The following is a 21,199-nucleotide window of genomic DNA, read 5'->3' on the forward strand; positions in this document are numbered from 1 at the left end:
AATTAAAAAGATATAACCAGTTATCCTGCCTCCTCCCACCTAAGCACACACTGATCGTATCAAAGTGATCCTAAGCAAGCTGCTAAAAGCTGTGGAACGTTAAAAGTAATAAACAAAAATGAATATAACAGCTACAAAAAAAGAACAAAATACCAAACACGGAATGTTTCAGACTTAAAACAGTTCTTCAGCCAAAAGAATCTTCTTTTTGTTTACATTCCAAGATGTTTATAAATAGAGGACATGCCTTATATTTCTCTGCCATCACTCTGGTTGTTTTTTTAGAAATTTATTTGTGTTTTCATTAATTATTGTTGTTGGCTGAAGAAGGGTTTTGAGCCAGAAACGTTCCACGTTTGGCATTTTCTTATTTTTTGAAGCTGTTATTAGCTGTGTGTTTTGTCTCCAGATTTATTCAACCTCTATAGTGAAATGATATTAAGAGATATCGAACATAAGAAGGGGGTGTGTATTGGAGGAAAGAATGTAACAAATCTGAGGTATGCAGATGATACGGTTCTACTGGCAGAATCTGAACATGAACTACAAGAATTACTGGATGTTGTAGTCAGGAGTAGTGAAAATATGGGACTGGAACTGAATATATCTAAAACAGAATGTATGACGGTATCTAAAAATAATAACCCACCAGCCTGTGTAATAACAAGCAGAGGACAAACAATACAACAAGTTGAATGTTTCAAATATTTAGGCTTCAATGTAACATTCAATGGAAAATCAGATTGTGAAATAAAGAAAAGAATAGGTATGGCGAAGAATGCATTCAACCAGCTGCATGCAATTATGAAAAACAGGAATATTAGCATAAAAACAAAAATCAAAGTCCTGGATTGCTATGTACTGTCTGTGCTGCTATATGGTTGTGAGAGCTGGACCATAAACAAGACCATGGTTAAAAGACTGGAGGCAGTGGAAATGTGGTTTTACAGAAGAATGATGAGGGTGTCATGGATGGAAAGGAAAAGAAATGAAGAAATTTTAGAAATGGCAAACAGAAAAAGATCACTGATAACAAAAATCATCAAACGCCAAATGGAATTTTTAGGACACATTATCCGCCACCCTGGTTTGGAAGTACTCGCCTTGACTGGAAAGATGAATGGAAAAAGAATAAGAGGAAGACAAAGAATAACGTATTTGAAAGGGATAAGAACTTGGACAGATGAAGCTGAGAAAGGTGGCGCTGCTTTAATAGAATTGGCAAGAGATAGATCAGCTTGGCGGAAGATGACCTCCGACGTCTGCTTCAGATATGGAACTACATGAGATGAGAGTTATTATTAATTTTTGTTTATTTTTTTCTACTAATCGTATCCTTCTTTCCCATATACACATCACTAACATTAAAGAAAATCTCTCATATCCTAGTATTGTCTTAAACCCAGGCCTTATTTTTTTGTTGCTCTTATGATAACTATTTTTTCTTTTTGTCTAAGACCACTGTTGACATTATCAATAGGTAACTTCTTAAAGGAATTAATTTGTACTAATTTTTGTAATAATCATGCAAACTGTTTTTCTTTTGTTTTAACGAAAATGTTAGCCACAGACACCCGCCACATTATTATTATAATTATTATTATTATTATAATTATTGTTGTTGTCATTATTGTAATTTGTTTAGAAAAATATGAGTATTGACCAGGAAAGCCTGAAATAGACTCTTGAACCTGAGAAAACCTTGATCCTTGGACCTTGTGATCCGAATTCTACTTGAAATGTCAAGACTATAAATCTTATGGGGTTGCGAAACGAATTTTAAGAAAATAAACCCCCCCTTCCCCCCAAAAAAACCCTCCAAAAAAAAACAAAAATCAAAACAAGCAAAACAAAAACAAACATAGCATTATATTTCATATTTTAATGATTTCCAAAATCACTTGTTGGTTTATTTTATTTTTCAGGATGATTTCTTGTTACGACATTATGACAGTGGACCTTGCAAAAATAAACTTGGCCATTCTAGAGCCTCTGTCATATGGCATAGGACTCAGGTACAGCTTGCTTTTTAATTAATAGGATGTGAGGAATTTTGCTCTCAATGACTTTTTAATTTTAAAGTATTTTTTGGGGGAGGGGGGAGGATACAGGTGTTGCTTGGAGTCATATTATGTTATAAGAAGCGGTATTTTAGTTTTGAATGTAAGAAGAATGTGCAGATCAACGAGAAGTATGTGCTCATTAGAATATGTAGTTGAGTTCTTACATAGATGAAGGGAATCTTTTACTCTGGTAGAGTACCTGATATGATCCAGGGTCAAATTGAGTAGCAAAGTGTAATATTACTTCTGGCTAGAATTAATAAGCCCTCGCATAAAGGTTAGTATGCTATTGTTTCTGCCTGTCTGAACTCTGAGCTATTCACCCATCATTTTATATGATAGAATTGTAGATGAGGTTGTAGAGATAGTTTGCTTAGACTAGTTTATTTTCTGATTGAACGAAAATAGATGTTTTACTTAGCATTAATATGGGTTCTCTTGGGGGAGGAAAGAGGGATTTGAAAAAGGACAGAGGATGAAGAGACAAAGGAGGCCTTGCATGAGCTGAGATAGGAATGCCAGAGGGAATTTTGTTGTCATTTTGTAATGAAGAAGAGTACGTCCTAACTGCATTTATCTGGGTCTAATTGCTGAATGGAAAGAACAATGAAATGTTTGATGAGATGAATTTGGACACAATAGTTGAGTTTTTATTTTGCTTAGAAATGAAAACTAATAAGGCTTCGAAAAGAAGCAAGAACTTCCTGCAACTTGCATGCATGATTTAAGTACTTCAGGTAAAAATATATGAGCTTGAGCTTTTTTTTTATAGTGCGTATCCTCTTAACCTGCTCAAAGCCTGGTTGGGGTTCCTGACCTCCCATAGTGGGCAGGGAGGTACTTATTGTATCTTCTATCTCCATATATCTGTTTTCCAACATGCGCTTTCTGCCTTTCTCTTGGAATTAGATTAGTTGGTTTTGTCCTGGCCCTGCCCGGATGCCCTGGCTGGGAGGGAAACAGTTAAATATACAGTTAGCGTTTTGGGAGTTGATATTTTTTGTCTTGTAAATCATCTCTCCGTTTTGCACTGTATTATTTTTGTTTTACATATGATGATTTGTAAATATTTGAGTGTGTTCCTCTTAGTGGAGACCTGTGCTTCTGTCAGGATGAGACATTTAGGTGATCTCAAAAAACTAAGTAGATAGTGTACTCTTGGAATCTACATATGTTCTCTATTTGAACTAATTCCCCTTTGTCTTCCTTTTTCTTGGGTACTGTCATTGTAATTCTAGAACTTTTTACTATCCCATTTTCTTCCATTTTACTAGAGCTGATATGACCTAAATGTGTTGGAAACGCCATAAAACCATTAAAAAGAAACATGCTCAAAGCACGTTTCTAGGGGTCCCAGGCAAACAACTTAACATGTTGGACAAGACGTGATGGCCATAAGGTTCCATTAGAAATATTTTTGACAGAGACATTGAAGCAGACCAGATACTCATTTTTCACCTGAGTACAGTGAGAGAATAAGAGTAAAGAACTTTCACAAGGACTCACTTCTGTGCTGCCCACAGTTTGACTCGAACCAAGGATCTATAGTTTTGAAGGCGAGTGTCATACCACAAGACCACAAAGCCTTACCTTGTTTATGTTTCTCGGTATAGTTTTAATTTTATTGAATTCCTGTTGCCCAGACTAAAGTTATGTTGACAAATAGAAAGAATAAGCTCCAGCTAGCGGTATACATATAGAAACAAACCATTTTTCCATGTTTTGTTTCAGGTGGTCGGCATCTTTGCTGGCTTTGGTGTTTTATTACTGGTGGCGTCTCCTTTTCTTCTATTGGCTGCTCCATGCATTCTGTGCTGTAAATGCAAAGTGTGTCAGTGTTGTGAAGAGGAAGATACAGAAAGTTACTCAACGTGACCCATCCTATCAATGTGATGCCTTATTATTATTATTGTTTTAATGACCACAGTTATTGTAAATATTTTCGAGAGTGTTATATTGTGCTTTTGTGCTCTGTTGATTATCATTGGGGTTTCATGTGATTTAAAAAAAAGTGCATATCACAGATTTTTATTTCAGCTGTCCATATCAATTGGAGTTTATTTTTTGTTTGTTTGGGTTTTTTTTTGTCCAAAAGGGCATCTAAAATATTTAATGGATCTGTGATAATGAAACATAGTGATCACATGATTTAAAAAGAAATAATCTATTTTTCATGTTGGTTTCGATTCTTGTGATTTGCTGATATGGGCTGGAGTGTATTGTAATAATATCCGAACGTTTGCCAAATTTCCAATGGAAGCGTGCTTAATTTTTCAACTTGATTTTATTCAAGATGTTTGTTTTGTTGATCAGAAAAAGAGGTTTCTGAGGTCTCAAATATTCGAATCTTGAAAATTGGATGTTAACTTCATAATACAAGCTTTCTTGGACCAAATGCAATTTGAGTTTTCAAAACATGTTAAGTGGGTAAACAGTGGGTAAATAATAATCTGCTTTTGCCTTATAAAGATAAGTCTAAAACCTAGACAAGAAAAATCCAGCTTTGAATAGATTTGAAATAAGATACTCAGATTTCATTTGTATGTAGTATGGAAAAAGTTATCTAATGGTTAAAGAGCATTGAAGTCCAAAAAGTTTGATTTTGATTAACTTTTTCCTCAAAATTCTTGTAACTTCTGCAATCTTTTGATCAACCAATAATTATTTATGGGTAAGAATTCAGCCTGTCCAAAGTCTTGCCTGCCTACTGCTATTATTCTTTAATTTTTTTTCTTATTCTGCTTTAGGCTAATCTTTCCGTGACAAATCCCCTGCCATTTACTGTTTGGTTGGAGCTCTATAGAGAAATCCTTTGAATATTTCAATTCCATACACTAATAAAGATGTAGGCTCCAAAGTAAGACAAAAGTAAATTTCTTTTTATGAGATGTTTGCCATTAGAATCCTGCCCAGTGGATATTTCAAATGTCAAAATTTGATTTATGGAAATTTTTTTTTTTTTCTATTTTTTAACACCGCAGCTTGCTTTATTTTTAATTCGTCTTTTTTTTTTAAAAAAGAGGATATTCTGTCAAATTTTACTTCCTTACCTTTTCTCCAAAAATTTGAGATATAAATCTTGCAAATTTATGACAGAGACTTATCCCATGAGATTTAGTCTTATCTCAGATGGAATGTTCACAATAAACACAAACGATAATGAGTTTTCTTATAGCCCTGCGGTGGTCACTAGAGAAAAAAAAAAAAAAAAGAATTCCCTGAAGACTCCTTATCCCTCTTTTCTAGGATCTAACAGGTCATGCTGCATCATGAATTGTTAATAAATATTTGCAACTATCATTGGTAGGATGTCCAAAGTCAAGCTCTAGTGCAAAGCAATAGAATAATATGAGGGATAGGCTATTTGTTGATTTGTTTCGCCCTATAAAGAGCTTTCACATTTTGACAATGCATAAATCTCTAAGTAGTTATATACAGGGTTGCCAATTTTCAATATATTTACGGAATTCATTACATTATAAACCCGCAGTATATTCCAATCACTTGCTAAACTGAAAAAAAAAGTAAGTATATAATGTTTCTTTACTCGAGTTCAGCTCTCATACAGGGTCAATGTGTTCATGTGAAAGTTCAGTAAATTTTTGCCTCCTGAATTGACAACCCTGTATATATCTCTTGATGCCCTCCCTTTGTTATGAATAATGGATTTTCAAACGTGATCAAAGGCATAGAATAAATTTCTTGCCCCTCTTTACTGAGACTGCAAAAAGAAACAAAACAAGAGCAAAACTTTCTTGAGCATTTTTTATCTGTGCACCTCTTCCCATTCTTCAATTCTAACTGACTGGAAAAGTGGCTAACTTTGTGATACTTTATAAACACTGTCATTTATTTCTGACAAGCTTTTTCTTTCTGGATGGGGTTCCTGATCTCCCATAGTGGGCAGGGGGGTACATACTGTGTCTTCTATCCCCTTATATCTGTTTTCCAACATGCATTCTGTCTTGCGGGTGGTTGGATGGGAGCATCACCCTTGAATCATATACCTATGATGTTCGCATGGGTGTACGATCCGATAGTGATGTCGTTTCTTCTTCTCTTTACTAGCCTATCCTGCTTCTTTGGTTTGTGATTGTATTTTTGACAGGGGATATTTTTTTTCCTGTAAATCCTCTGCCTGTTTGTTCTTGGTTATTTATAATTTAGCTTATGATATCTTTAGGTTATGATTTTGATTGACATTTGTACTATTTTTGTTAGATTGCTTGTTTTTTTGTTTCAGCGGTCTCTCATATAACCTCAATTGTGTTGGAAGAGACCTAAAGCAACAAACAAAAAAAAGCATTCTGTCTTTGTCTTGGAATGAGATTACTTGGTTTTGTCCTGGCCCTGACCAGAGTCCTAGCTGGGAGGGAAACAGTCAAATGCATAGTTATTGTTTTGGGATATGATATTTTTTCCTTGTAAATCATCTCTCTGTTATGTATTTTATTTGTTATTTTGAATGTATGATGTAAGCATTTGAGTGTATTCCTCTTTTTTTTGGATTGTGTGCTTGTGTCCGGATGGGACCTATAGGTGATCTCAAACTAAGTACATTGGTGGTATGCTCTTGGAATCTACATCTGATCCCTATTTGTCCTGGCCCTGACCAGAGTCCTAGCTGGGAGGGAAACAGTCAAATGCATAGTTATTGTTTTGGGATATGATATTTTTTCCTTGTAAATCATCTCTCTGTTATGTATTTTATTTGTTATTTTGAATGTATGATGTAAGCATTTGAGTGTATTCCTCTTTTTTTTGGATTGTGTGCTTGTGTCCGGATGGGACCTATAGGTGATCTCAAACTAAGTACATTGGTGGTATGCTCTTGGAATCTACATCTGATCCCTATTTGTTCCCAATTCCCCTTTGTCTTACTTTTTCTTTGGTGCTTTAATTGTAATTCTAGAATTTTTTACTATCCCATTTTCTTCCTTTTTACGGGCGCTGATATAACCTAAATGTGTTGCAAGCGCCGTAAAACCCTTAAAAACAAACAAAACAAGCTTTTTCTTTCGTGATATTGATGAGGTATAAGTCCTCTTCATTGCTGCTTTGCAGGTTATCATTCCCTTGGTAATATTTAGGTAACTTGAAATTAGCAAGAGAGATTTTAGTCTGAAGAATTACTGCACGGCATAACACCAATTTATTGACAAGGATAAATCGAATGTCTATTTGAAATAACTCTCCTTTACTTACCTGACTAATATTTACCTCTATAAGGTCTGTCTTCATCAAACGTCGGTAGTGTATAGCAGACCTTAATAGAGAAGCTGAATGACAGGATAGTCAAAGGGCATATTGATTTGAAATGGCTTGCTTTTATAAAACAGTAAAAATGTAAATTTTGCTGCACGAAGCTCGAATAAATAAATAACAATTTGAAATTGAATGTAAGCTTCAATTTGATATACAAAAACAGATAAAATGGTTTCCTCTTTGTCAATAAAACAGGATGAATGAAACACTACAGATGAATGAGATAATGTGGTAGTGGTGTTGTTAAGATGAATAAATATTCATCTTAACAACGCACCTACCACATTATCTCATTCGTCTGTAGTGTTTCATTCATCCTGTTTTGTTAATAAAGGGGAAACCCAAAACGTCCATTTTATCTGTTTTCATATATTAAATTGAAGCTTAGATTCAATTTCACATTGTTATTTAAAACAGTACAATGACAGTCTTATAAAATCATTTCCATATAATCAATCTTCAAATGTCCTAAAATCACACCTCCATACCACCTTTTGTAAACATGTTGCAGACATTTGAGAGTATACTTTTGCTTTTTTTTTTTAGGCCTGATTGTACAGATTGCCTTGATATTCCTCGACTTCGATTCAATTAGAAATTCAGGGGTGGCAAAATTGTTATCAATATATTCATACTTATTTATGAGGTTTTTTTCTGCAGTCAAATAAATAACACTTTCCTTGACTTCCTCGACCCAAAAACAAAACCAAATAGTTATTTGAACATTTCTATAGCACATTTCCACAGATTTACCATGCCCAATGTGTATCACAGTGCTATATTTATTCCGATCCCACCATTTGGCCATAAAGAACAATATTTCCATTACTTACGGTACAAGCTGCCTATTAGGCATCCTTTTTGCAATAACACTCCTATAATACCCACCACTGCCCATAACAAGACATTTATTCTCATCTGAGTTTGTGTGTAAAGTGGCCCACAACGCCATGAACACATTCATAATTATATTCACTGCCACCTATCCAACCATTGACTATGCTTAACACTTTTATATTGAGACAATACACCATGTCATACTCGTCAAGTGAAACATGCACATTTAAAACACTATCAAGTACAGGTTCTAGAAGTAGCTGCATATGTAATGATAATGAGATATAAACATTGTTTTTAATTCAATGCATGATGCATGATTGGTCAATATTAGTCTCTTTCTCTCTATTTGCTTGGTTGAGTTTATGTCTAAATTCGGAATAAAATATTGCCGTCTTATGTTTTACAGCCATCTTTTATCTTACTTTGAAAAAAGAAGAATAAGGAAAATGTTTGATTTAAGATGCGTTGTGATTTGGATATAATTTCCATAGAGCAAAGCATTTTGACAGGCACAATGAATCAGAACATCTCCTCTCAATATTTTAAAGTGTCATATGTTACGCTTTGGAAGCATATTATTTTCAAATAGACTTAGTTGATGGATGACATTTTTAATGTATTATTTATTCTTGGCTGATGATTTTCAATATTTTGGTTTCTCTGTCATTAATATTATAAATCTTTAATGGACTCGAGTTGAAGATTTTATATTTTATTGTTAATATTTATTTGCCACGTCCTCATCCCCTCTCCCCTTTTATTGTTATTTTCAATTCTCATGACATTAATTTTATTAATTGATGATATTTAAACATTGCCACTACTTAGTTTTTGAATTCTTCAAGAGGTCAGCAATCTTACTGGTCCTTGTGAAGATATTGTTGGAAGCAGATTATTAAAAGTTTGTTCTATTTTTCACAAAAGAACCAAGATTATCAAATTTTGCATTGCATTTAATGTCATGTTAGACATTATATCATTGAAAGTCTGTACATCCTAACTTGCCAGTATATTTTTTCATTTAGCAGTTATTATTATTTAAAATGTGATTGAAAATATAAATATTTTACAGCTTCGATTAAATTTATTTCATAGATAAGAAAATATGTTATCTAGTCATAAATGATAATTTTATTGCTTTCACTGGTATAAATTAAATTGTTCATTTATTTACGATTTATTGTACATTTATTTATAATCTTGATTACTGACAAGTATATATTGATAACTAATTTTCCAACTATAACTAATGGATTAATTATGAGAGATGTACAAACAATTTAATCAAAATTTGTATTCCGAAATTATGATCTCACTAGAATTATCGAAAGAAAATAAACAATCAGAAATCAACACTGCCCTTGCAACTATGTAACTACACTTGCAACTATGTAATTAGAGGCTAATTTTCTGGGTGGGGATCCTGACCTCCCATAGTGGGCAGGGAGGTACATGCTGTGTCTTCTATCCCCCCATACCTGTTTTCCAATTGTTTCCTGTCATTGTCTTGGAATGAGATTACTTAGTTTTGTCCTGATCCTTGCCGGAGTTCCTTGACTGGGAGGGAAACAGTCGAATGTATAGTTATAGTTTTGGGAGATGATATTTTTTTTCCTTGTAAATCATCTCTCTGTTATGCATTGTATTATGTTAAGTTTACATATTATATTATATGATTGGTAAACATTTGAGTGTATTCCTCTTAGTTGGGACCTGTGCTTGTGTCTGGATGAGACTTTTAGGTGATCTCAAACTAAGTACTTTAACGGTGTGCTCTTGGAATCTACATCTGTTCCCTATTTGAACCCGTTCCCCTTTGTCTTACCTTTTCTTTTGTGCTTTAATTGTAATTCTAGAACTTTTTACTATCCTATTCTCTTCCTTTTTACTGGCGCTGATATGACCTTAATGTGTTGCAAGCGCCGTAAAACCCTTAAAAACAAACAAAACAAAAACAGAGGCTAATTTTCAAAGATCTCGAACAAAATCAAATGAAATCCACTATCATTGAAATAGAGGTTTGTGATAATAGCAATAATGTTGATTGGTGTCAATTATAGTTTTCCAATAAATATTTTGAAGCCACTTTTTAAGAAATCCAAAGATATACATTTTAAAATATTGGTCCCTATTTTAGGTTTTTTACACACATTTTACTACCTGCATTTTATCTGATTATCTAAACTTTTAAATAATTTAGTCAAAATTTTTGTTTTAACCCACCAATAATGCTTTTAAGGTTTTGGAAAATTAACTCAATATCGCAAGATGTTATTGAATCCTGTCAATCATCCTCAGATTTTCAAAGTCTCTCATTGCATATTATTACTTATCACCGTAAAGCTTTTGTTTATACATAATGGTTCCTGACATCCATACATAAAATTTATTTTTTCAGATTACATCATTAACTTTTAATATAGATATATTTTACTATTCCAGTAATATAAATTGGTGTTTGTTCCTGCATTTGTTTGTATGTGAATTGTGTGTGTATGTGCATGTTTGTGTGCATGCAGTTAAATATGTGACCCTACGCCTCGAAGCGGTATTAAGTCGGGATTTGGAAACGAAGAAAACCGGTTTTAAAGTGGAAATGGTCAAAATGATCAAATTTCATTTTTTGGTTGTTTCATAAACTACAATCATTTTTCTACATAAAAACATAATAATTCAACATAAGTATTAACGATAAGTTATATATATTTAAAGTTTAAAAAAGCAACTATCAGTGAAACATTCAAAACAAGAGTTGACTTTCTCTCAGAGAGCCACCATTTCCAAGGCTGCACTTGTCAATAATAGCTAATAACAAACACTTTGACCTCAAACTTTAGCCTCGTTGGTTTTTAAAGTTCGTGTTGCTCTACTTATCACTTGATGCACTTTTAGCACTCTCTCTCTCTCTCTCTCTCTCTCTCTCTCTCTCTCTCTCTCTCTCTCTCTCTCTCTCAAACACACACACACACACACACACACACACACACACACACACACACCACCACCACCGCATCTTCATCACGACCACTACTACTACAATCACCACCACCACCACCACATGATCACTGCCACTACTACTTCAACCACCACCACCACATCATTATCACTACTACTACAACCACCACCACCACATCGTAATTACTACTACAACCACTACCACTACATCATCACTACTACTACAACCACCTACACCACATCATCACTACTACTACAACCACTGCCACTACTACAACCACAGTCACCACCACCACCACCACATCATCATCACTACACTTACTACTACTACTACTACTACTACTACTACTACTACTACTACTACTACTACTACTACTACTACTACTACTACTACTACTACTACTACTACTACTACTATACTACTACAACCACCAACACAACATCATCCTCACTATCATCATTATGTTTTGGAGCTTTTCTTCAATTGAAATAAAGAAACTTTGGGGTTGCATTTGGCAATGTGTTCATATATCATAATATAATTCTAATCAATTATCTGTTTAGATCTATACAATATGTAAACACAATACCAAATATCATCCCAATTCCCTTTTTGTGTGTGCGGAAATTCCTCTTTCGGCATTGAAATTCCTCCGAGTGGTGTCTGAAATTCCTGTGAGTCAAATTGAAAATTGGCGTCTCTGCAAATTTTACTATTCTCGTCAAATTTTCAATGCCCGTATCTGAGGAGTTATCTTTGCCCATTGATTTGATTATGTGTGAAAACGATGCTTCACTTCAAAGTCGATTTTCTCAAAACTTGGTTTTTACACTCTCCCTACTTCAAACGGTCATAGTTGGGCAATGAATAATCAGAATTTTATAAATTTGGTATCAAAATTGTAAGCATAATATAAGCTATTATTGGGTACCAAAAACCCAAAATTGAAAAATCCGACTTAATACCGTTTCGAGGCGGATGGTCACATATGCTAAATTGGTACTTTTTGTAATATAAAGTGATACCAACACAGACAGGAAATCCTGGATATGAGGATTCCCAGTTCCTCTTGTGAAGAAGATAATTCAACTCATTTTGTCAAGGCAGGTTATCTCCCTAGTCTGCTGTCAATTTTTCATAGATCTCTGTCCTTGTTTTGGTGTTACGTGACTTGGGTTTTAGCCTTTCTATGAAATAGAACTATATGAGGTGTTTTTAGGTGAGAGATGATTTTAAAAAAATATTTGTTCCCCCAATAATAACAGGGTTAATGGTGAGGATTGTCTGTGCAAAACCTTTGGTGGCCTGAGGTGGAGCACATGGATAGATTTTTGAGGTGAGACAAAAAGGTAGCTTAGCTGTTGCTTCATTTTGCTCAAGGGGTCACAAGCTGGTTGACAGCGATGTGAATACTTGTGCAGTGCGAAGCAGCAACTAAGCACTGTTCGGTCCCTGAGAAGTGAGTGCAGCCATTAGCAATGTTAAGAATTGATAAACGACATTTATCCCGATATGGTGACTCATCTTGGCCCCAGGGCATGGCCCTTGTTGATCGAGGCAATGCCTGATGTCCTGCCAAAAAGTAAGGCTCCATAAGTGTGGAAATATGCAAAAATAGTTGCCATTCTAGGCAAACTGGCGAAGGAGGTGGACAACTGCAGATACGTATCACTCTTAGTTGTCTTTACAAACTTATGAAACAAGTGCTATTGAACCGATGGGGACCGACGGGTCATTCCTTACATCAGGATTTGAACTGAAGTTACAAATGAACGGTTCGGTATTTATAGACCTATCCGTGGCCAATGATACAGTCTATTTCAAGGTGCTCATGCTGAAACTTGCACAGATTATAAGGTGCAAAAAAGACCCTGAAACTGTTCTCTTTTGAACAAGGTGAAAGACAATATCACGTTGCCTTAGGAGAGGCCATGAGCAAATTTGGTAAACTTGAGAACTAGTGTCTCTCAGGGTAAATTGTTGCTAGTGCGCTTAAATTCTAAAAATTATTACTATTCTTTCCTTTTGTCTCGTTTTTTATCCTCCACACATCTTCACACATCTTTGTATTCATTTTCTGACTGGGTTACCATTTTTTGTCCTGTATTTTTGTTATTGTTGGAGTTCGTGATTAATTTTGATAATGATCATAGTAAAAAAATTATTTATACATTACATGTTCCTTGGATCAACAGATCTATACACATATTACCCTGTAATTAATTTTTTTTATTTGTTTGATAACCATTTTTAAGGGTGTCTCTCGGGTCTCTCAGTAGCATAGAACAGTCTCAGGCCAGTAACGTGAATGTATGTGACTGATTGTCTCAAGACAGTATTAGTATAATGTCGTGATTAATTGCACAATGAAATGTGAATTTAGAATTTAAATGATAAGGAACATGAACTTTTATTTATTAAAAAATTATTTTTTTTTTTTAATTTAAGCGATAGAATGAAAAGAGTTTAATCCTAAGTTTCAGCTCCTTGTTCATCCTGACATAATACTGTTTCAAGACAGTGAGTCACATATTGTTCTTTGATTTACTTCTCCCTGTTTACAATTTGAACTGCTCCCCTTTACTTACTTTTTTCTTGTCACTTAAAGGTGCAGACACATTATAGAATTATTCACTTTTGGCCTCCTGTTATCAGTTCTTTTTCTGACGTGACCAAAAAATGTTTCAGATGCTATGGAATTATTAAAAAAAAAAAAAAGTATATTTTCAGTCCACAAAGACCGTATCATTGTAAATGTTTAATGTTGGTATGATTGTTTGATATGACTTTAAAGTTTGTCTTTTACTGTTCAAATCACTGGTCACACAACTAATTACCCTTGGTGGTCTTCCTGACCTACCCTTAGTGGGCAGGGAGGCACTTACTGCGTCTTCTATCCTTCTATCTCCGTTTTCCAACTTTCTTTTTGTCTCTACCGTGGATTGAGATTACTCCCTGACTGGGAGGGAACAGTCAAATGTATTGTTAAGAGTTGTGTGAGATGATATTTTTTGTCTTGTAAATCATCTCTGTGTTTTACGCTCTATTAGTTTTTGTTTTAAATATATATGATTTTAATGTATTCCTCTTGGCGGGGACCTGTGCTTGTGTCTGGATGAGACATATAGGTGATCTCAAACCATATACACTGATAATGTGCTCTTGGAATCTACACCTGTTCTCTATTTGAACCAGTAACCTTTGTCTTCCTTTTTTACTTGGGTGCTTTGGTTGTTATTTTAGAACTTTTTTGCTATCCCATTCTCTTCTTTTTTACTGGCGCTGATATGACCTAAAGGTGTTGCAAACAAAAACAAAAAACAAAAAACCCCTAAACAAACCAATATTTCATACAGCAAGGCTATGCTATACTCACTGTGACTGGCCTTAACTGAGATAAAATAATTCTGCGTGAATTATAATTTTGTTTGATTTTGATTTTTGTTTCCTCTCCGTTGTATTCAAATCAAGATAACAGTGACTATCTCCAATGCAGCATTTTGTGGTACACAATTTTCCAGTTTAAGTTGCTTTCTAGATGGACTTGAGTACTCTTGTACACAAAGAACGATAGAAAATTGTGAGTTGAGGATCACAGCATATCATTTGGGGTATGGCCACCGTTGTCATGCATTTTTTATGAGAGACGATTTTTTCCCCCATTGTTCATCATCTCTCTGTTAAATTACTTCTGTTAATGTGATAATCTATATTATTTATGTTTTAAAAATGCATTGGTAGTGTAGTGGTAATACAAATGTATTCTTATTTTCGACAGAGATACAGATGAGCCGATGATTTTAATCTATTGTTTCTGGCAGGGGTTCCTGATCTCACATAGTGGACAGGGAGGTCCGTACTGTGTCTTATATCCCTCTATATCTGTTTTCCAATTTTCCTTCTGTCTTTGTCTTGGAATGAGATTACTTGGTTTTGACCTGGCCTAGGCCGGAGTCCTTGGCTGGGAGGGAAACAGTCAAATGTATAGTTATTAGTTATTGTATTGGGAGATATTTTTTTGCTTGTAAATCATCTCGCTCTCTGTAATGTATTATTATATTTGTTGTTTTGAATTTATAATGTAAGCATTTGAGTGTATTCCTCTTAGTGGGATTCTGTGCTCGTGTCTGGATGACAATTTTAGGTGATCTCAAACTATGCACAATGATAGTGAGCTCTTGGAATCTACACATTTCCCTATTTGTACCAGTCCCCTTTATCTTATTTTTTCTAGGGTTTCTTTAATTGTAAATCTAGAAATTTTATACTATCACATTTTCTTCCTTTTTACTCGCGATGACAACCCCTAAATGTGTCGCAAACGCTGTAAAACTTAAAAACAAACAAACAAACAAATCTATTGTACTGACACTCAATGATCCATTTGTATTGTAAATGATGTTACTTACTGCCCATTATGTCTATCGGTATATAGGGCACCAATGAAGGACATCCATCTTCTTCGTGGTTATCCACTTTAGGGAGCTCAAATCCCCCCCCCCCCCACTCTCACTCATTGTTCTCCTCTTATTTCTGGGTGGGGTACCTGGCCTCCCATAGTAGGCAGGGTGGCACTTACTTTATCTTTTATCCCCTTATAGCTGTTTTCCAATTCGTTTTATGTCTTTGTCTTGTAATGAGATTACTTGGTTTTGTCCTGGCCTTGACTGGAAGGGAAACAGTCAAATGCATAATTATTGTTTTGGGAGATTATATTATTTTCCTTGTAAATCATCTTTCCGTTATTTATTATGTTTTTTTTTATTTTGAAGGTATAATGTAATCATTTGAGTGTATTCCTCTTTGTTGGGTCTTGTCCTTGTGCCCGGATGAGACTTATAGGTGATCTCAAACTAAGTACATTGATGGTATGCTCTTGGAATCTAGATCTGATCCCTATTTGTTCCCAGTTCCCCTTTATCTTATTTTTCTTGGGTGCTTTAATTGTAATTCTAGAATTTGACTATCCCATTTCCTTCCTTTTTACTGGTGCTGATATAACCTAAATGTGTTACAAGCTCTGTAAAACCTTTAAAAACAAACGATCCTCTTATTTGTCTGGGGCCTTCCCCTTCTTCTCTTTCGTTCTGGTGTCCAGTGTAGGGCAGGTTTGCGGTTTCCTTCCTCCTTTGTCTTCTCATAATGATGTCCTTCATGTCATCCATTATACATTGATTTTGCAGATTTGCGGCGTTGAAGTAATTCAAGCACTGTTAAACCCCTTAAACAACCAAAACAAAAACAAAACAATCAAAAAAGAAAGAAAGTAAACAAGAAAAACTAATAAAAAGCAATAATAACAAAATGAAAACAAACGAATACATATATTTTATCTCCTTGTTCTCAAATGAGACCTTTTGGTTTTGCCCGATATCTTACTTCGATCTTTTGCTGTGAGGATGACAGACGTACGCATGTGACACATTCTTTCCTTTTAACATTGTCTTTGCACTTGTAATCTTTGAGTGCACCATTTTTTTTGTTGGGTATCGACCCTTTGCACATTTTACTTTTTCTTGACTCTTGTCAGCTTTATCTATTTATTTCCATCTTTATTGAAAGAAAAAAGAATATTTCAACATACACAAATGTATTTTCTGTATACAGTGCTTGTGTTTATAGATTGTTCACAATATTGTGAGCAGATATCCTTTTTCAATGACTTTTGTATGATCTCGAAATGTTCTAATTGGAGTCAATACCCTTTGTTTTACATTTTCAAGTCTCTTTTTGTTTATGTGTTATGGTTATGTGTCAATCTCATTACTTTTATCTGCCATAAATTACTTTTGCCTGTGGTGATATGACTTTCAAGTGTCGCAAGTACAATTACACTCTTTTATTTTCCGAATGATTTTTAATGAAATCCATTCATTAAAATTTATAATAAAATGATTTTATTTTTTGTTGTTTATTGTTTTTGTCGACATTTACTGTTTTGATTCCATGTAAACAGATATTTTTCTGTATTGTTAGTTTATATATTTAACAAAAAACCCATCATACATAGTCTGGGTGGGGTTCTTGACCTCCCATAGTGGGCAGAGGGGTACATACTCTGTCATATCCCCTTGGAATATGATTACTTGGTTTTGTCCTGGCCCTGGCCGGAGTCCTAGCTGTGAGGGAAACAGTCAAATGCATAGTTATTGTTTTGGGAGATGATTTTTTTTTCCTTGTAAATCATCTCTCTGTTATGTATTAATATATTTGTTATTTTGAATGTATAATGTAAGCATTTGAGTGTATTCCTCTTTGTTGGATTTTGTGCTTGTGTCCGGATGAGACTTATAGGTGATCTCAAACTAAATACATTGATGGTATGCTCTTGGAATCTAGATCTGATCCCTATTTGTTCCCAGTTCCCCTTTATCTTATTTTTTCTTGGGTGCTTTAATTGTAATTCTAGAATTTGACTATCCCATTTCCTTCCTTTTTACTGGCTGATATAACCTAAATGTGTTACAAGCTCTGTAAAACCTTTAAAAACAAACGATCCTCTTATTTGTCTGGGCCTTCCCCTTCTTCTCTTTCGTTCTGGTGTCCAGTGTAGGGCAGGTTTGCGGTTTCCTTCCTCCTTTGTCTTCTCATAATGATGTCCTTCATGTCATCCATTATACATTGATTTTGCAGATTTGCGGCGTTGAAGTAATTCAAGCACTGTTAAACCCCTTAAACAACCAAAACAAAAACAAAACAATCAAAAAAGAAAGAAAGTAAACAAGAAAAACTAATAAAAAGCAATAATAACAAAATGAAAACAAACGAATACATATATTTTATCTCCTTGTTCTCAAATGAGACCGTTTGGTTTTGCCCGATATCTTACTTCGATCTTTTGCTGTGAGGATGACAGACGTACGCATGTGACACATTTCTTTCCTTTTAACATTGTCTTTGCACTTGTAATCTTTGAGTGCACCATTTTTTTTGTTGGGTATCGACCCCTTTTGCACATTTTACTTTTTCTTGGACTCTTGTCAGCTTTATCTATTTATTTCCATCTTTATTGAAAGAAAAAAGAATATTTCAACATACACAAATGTATTTTCTGTATACAGTGCTTGTGTTTATAGATTGTTCACAATATTGTGAGCAGATATCCTTTTTCAATGACTTTTGTATGATCTCGAAATGTTCTAATTGGAGTCAATACCCTTTGTTTTACATTTTCTAAGTCTCTTTTGTTTATGTGTTATGGTTATGTGTCAATCTCATTACTTTTATCTGCCATAAATTACTTTTGCCTGTGGTGATATGACTTTCAAGTGTCGCAAGTACAATTACACTCTTTTATTTTCCGAATGATTTTCAATGAAATCCATTCATTAAAATTTATAATAAAATGATTTTATTTTTGTTGTTTATTGTTTTTGTCGACATTTACTGTTTTGATTCCATGTAAACAGATATTTTTCTGTATTGTTAGTTTATATATTTAACAAAAAACCCATCATACATAGTCTGGGTGGGGTTCTTGACCTCCCATAGTGGGCAGAGGGGTACATACTCTGTCTTATATCCCCTTGGAATATGATTACTTGGTTTTGTCCTGGCCCTGGCCGGAGTCCTAGCTGTGAGGGAAACAGTCAAATGCATAGTTATTGTTTTGGGAGATGATTTTTTTTCCTTGTAAATCATCTCTCTGTTATGTATTAATATATTTGTTATTTTGAATGTATAATGTAAGCATTTGAGTGTATTCCTCTTTGTTGGATTTTGTACTTGTATCCTGATGAGACTTATAGGTGATCTCAAACTAAATACATTGGTGGTGTGCTCTTGGAATCTACATCTGATCCCTATTTGTTCCCAGTTCACCTATGTCTTACTTTCTCTTGGGTTCTTTAATTGTAATTCTAGAACTTTTTACTATCCCATTTCCTTCCTTTTTACTGGCGCTATATAACCTAAATGTGTTGGCAAAAGCGCCGTATAACCCTTAAACCACCACCCCCCCCCCCCACCAAAAAAAAAAAAAACAAAAAAAAAAAACACAAAAAAAAAAAACATGTATTCCCTCTTTGTTGGATTTTTGCTTGTGTCCGGATGAGACTTATAGGTGATCTCAAACTAAATACTTTGGTGGTATGCTTGAATCTACATTGACCCTATTTTTTCCATTTCCCATTGTCTTACTTTTTCTTGGGTGCTTCAATTGTAATTTTGTAACTTTTTACTATCACATTTTCTTCCTTTTTACTGGCGCTGATATAACCTACATGTGTTGCAATCGCCGTAAAACCCTTAAAAACAAAAAACAAACATCATACATAGTGATGGATTATGATATCAAACATATACACATGAATTCTAAGTGTTTATGAGGTTTGGTGGAAGAAAGAAGTTTCTGGATTCTTTGTTGTTGTTGTTAATTTACCCCTGGTGTTTCGATGGGAAAGGAGGGGGGGGGGGGGGGGGGGGGTGATGTTACGTGCTGTGTCTTCTATCCTTTATATGTTTTATTCTTTATCGGGTTGTTTTCTGTCCTTGTGTTGGAAGGAGATGACTTGGTTTGATCTAGCCCTGGCATGAGCCCTTAGTTGAGAGGGAAGCAGTCATATGTGGGGGTGGGGTGGGGGGGGGGGGGGGGGGGGGGATGGTGACCTTTTTCTTTTTAGGGCTACATATAGCCTCAATTGTTTAACGCCCCCCCCCCCTCCCTTGGTCTTATTTTGGCTACATATAGCCTAAATAATTTAAACACATGCATAGTTATTGTTTTGGGATTGGGAGATGATAATTTTTCCTTGTAAATCATCTTTCTGTTATGTATTATTGTATTTGTTATATTGAATGTATAATGTAAGCATTTGAGTGTATTCCTCTTTGTTGGATTTTGTGCTTGTGTCCGGATGAGACTTATAGGTGATCTCAAACTAAGTACATTGATGGTTTGCTCTTGGAATCTACATCTGATCCCCTTTTGTCCCCAGTTCCCCTTTGTCTTACTTTCTCTTTGAGTGCTTTAAGTGTAATTCTAGAATTTTACACTATCCCATTTTCTTCCTTTTAACTAGTTGGAGGTATGGGTCCAGGAGAAGGAAGAACCTTGTCTGGCCCCGGTTTGGATCATTCTTGGTCTGGCGACTCATCTTCAGCTGTTCCAGCAGGATTGGATCTAGGCTGGTATCACCTTCAGGGTCATGGCAGCGCACAAGCTTCTGTACGACTGCAACGTGATGATGCTTCTCATGAGTCCTTTTAACTGGCGCTGATATAATGTGTTTCAAGCGTAAAACCCCTAAAAACAAACAACAAACAAAAAATAACAGCAAAAAGTAGGGTAATGGGATCTCAACTATAGGGAATGAGATTAGCGGAAGAGTAGCGTCCCTTGATTGGACGTCACCCACAGTCTGTGACGTCACCGTCGGAAAAGTTATTAGAGAGAGAACGTCATGTTGGTTGTGCGCATGCGTCTCTCGTCCTCTCCGCGTTTATAGTCCGGTTAATAGAGTTCAGTGTGCATTACTCATAAACGCGGATGGCAAAAAAACAAGGACCTGAGTGACGTCATCCTCGAAATATCAATAGATAGTATGCGCTTGGCTCAGAAGCTCATAACATTGCCATCCGGAAGTATAGCGGACCAACACACAAAACTGTGTGTATATATGAACGTTTATAGTCAGGTTAATAGAGTTCAGTGAGCATTAGTCATAAACGCGGATGGCAAAAAACAATAACAAGACCTGAGTGACGTCATCTTCGAACTATCTATAGGGAGAAGCAAAAAAAAAAAAAAAGCATGTTCGAATCCGAGAGTGACGAAATCCGATGCTCATGAGAGGTAATCAATGCACTTGGTCACCCAGCTCCAGCGTTTTGTTGTATTGCATTCGGCGTACAACAATCCAGCGAGTGCGAGTACTGTATATAATTCGTGTTTTATACGCACAGTGCCCACATGGTTCAACACAGCGTGCTTAATGGATAGATTATTGTCATGTGCCTCTACATTGTGAACCAATCAAAATTGCAGTAACTTTCAACGCAAATTAAAAGGTCTATTCTGATTTACTTATAAAAAAAGTTTTGAAAAACAAAAACAAAACAAAATCAACAACTAGAA

The 21,199-nt window shown here is 35.1% G+C and overlaps 1 protein-coding gene across 2 annotated transcripts in view; it reads left to right on the top strand.

Moving 5' to 3' along the window:
• Nucleotides 1-18,491, top strand: part of LOC144962781 (putative E3 ubiquitin-protein ligase RNF144A-A) — a 35,710-nt gene extending 17,219 nt beyond the window's left edge. For both annotated transcript variants that reach the window (XM_078896022.1, XM_078896023.1), the window contains exons 8-9: nucleotides 1,926-2,015; nucleotides 3,795-18,491. In XM_078896022.1, coding sequence (XP_078752148.1) covers nucleotides 1,926-2,015; nucleotides 3,795-3,938 — 234 coding nt within the window. In that variant the 3' untranslated portion in view covers nucleotides 3,939-18,491. The remainder of the gene's footprint in view (nucleotides 1-1,925; nucleotides 2,016-3,794) is intronic.
• The last annotated feature ends 2,708 nt before the right edge of the window (nucleotides 18,492-21,199 follow it).

The sequence above is a fragment of the Berghia stephanieae genome, chromosome 1 (genome assembly GCF_034508935.2).
Source record: "Berghia stephanieae isolate SIO BIC M18660-M18661 chromosome 1, UCSD_Bste_1.3, whole genome shotgun sequence".
NCBI classification, from domain to species: Eukaryota; Metazoa; Mollusca; class Gastropoda; order Nudibranchia; family Aeolidiidae; genus Berghia; species Berghia stephanieae.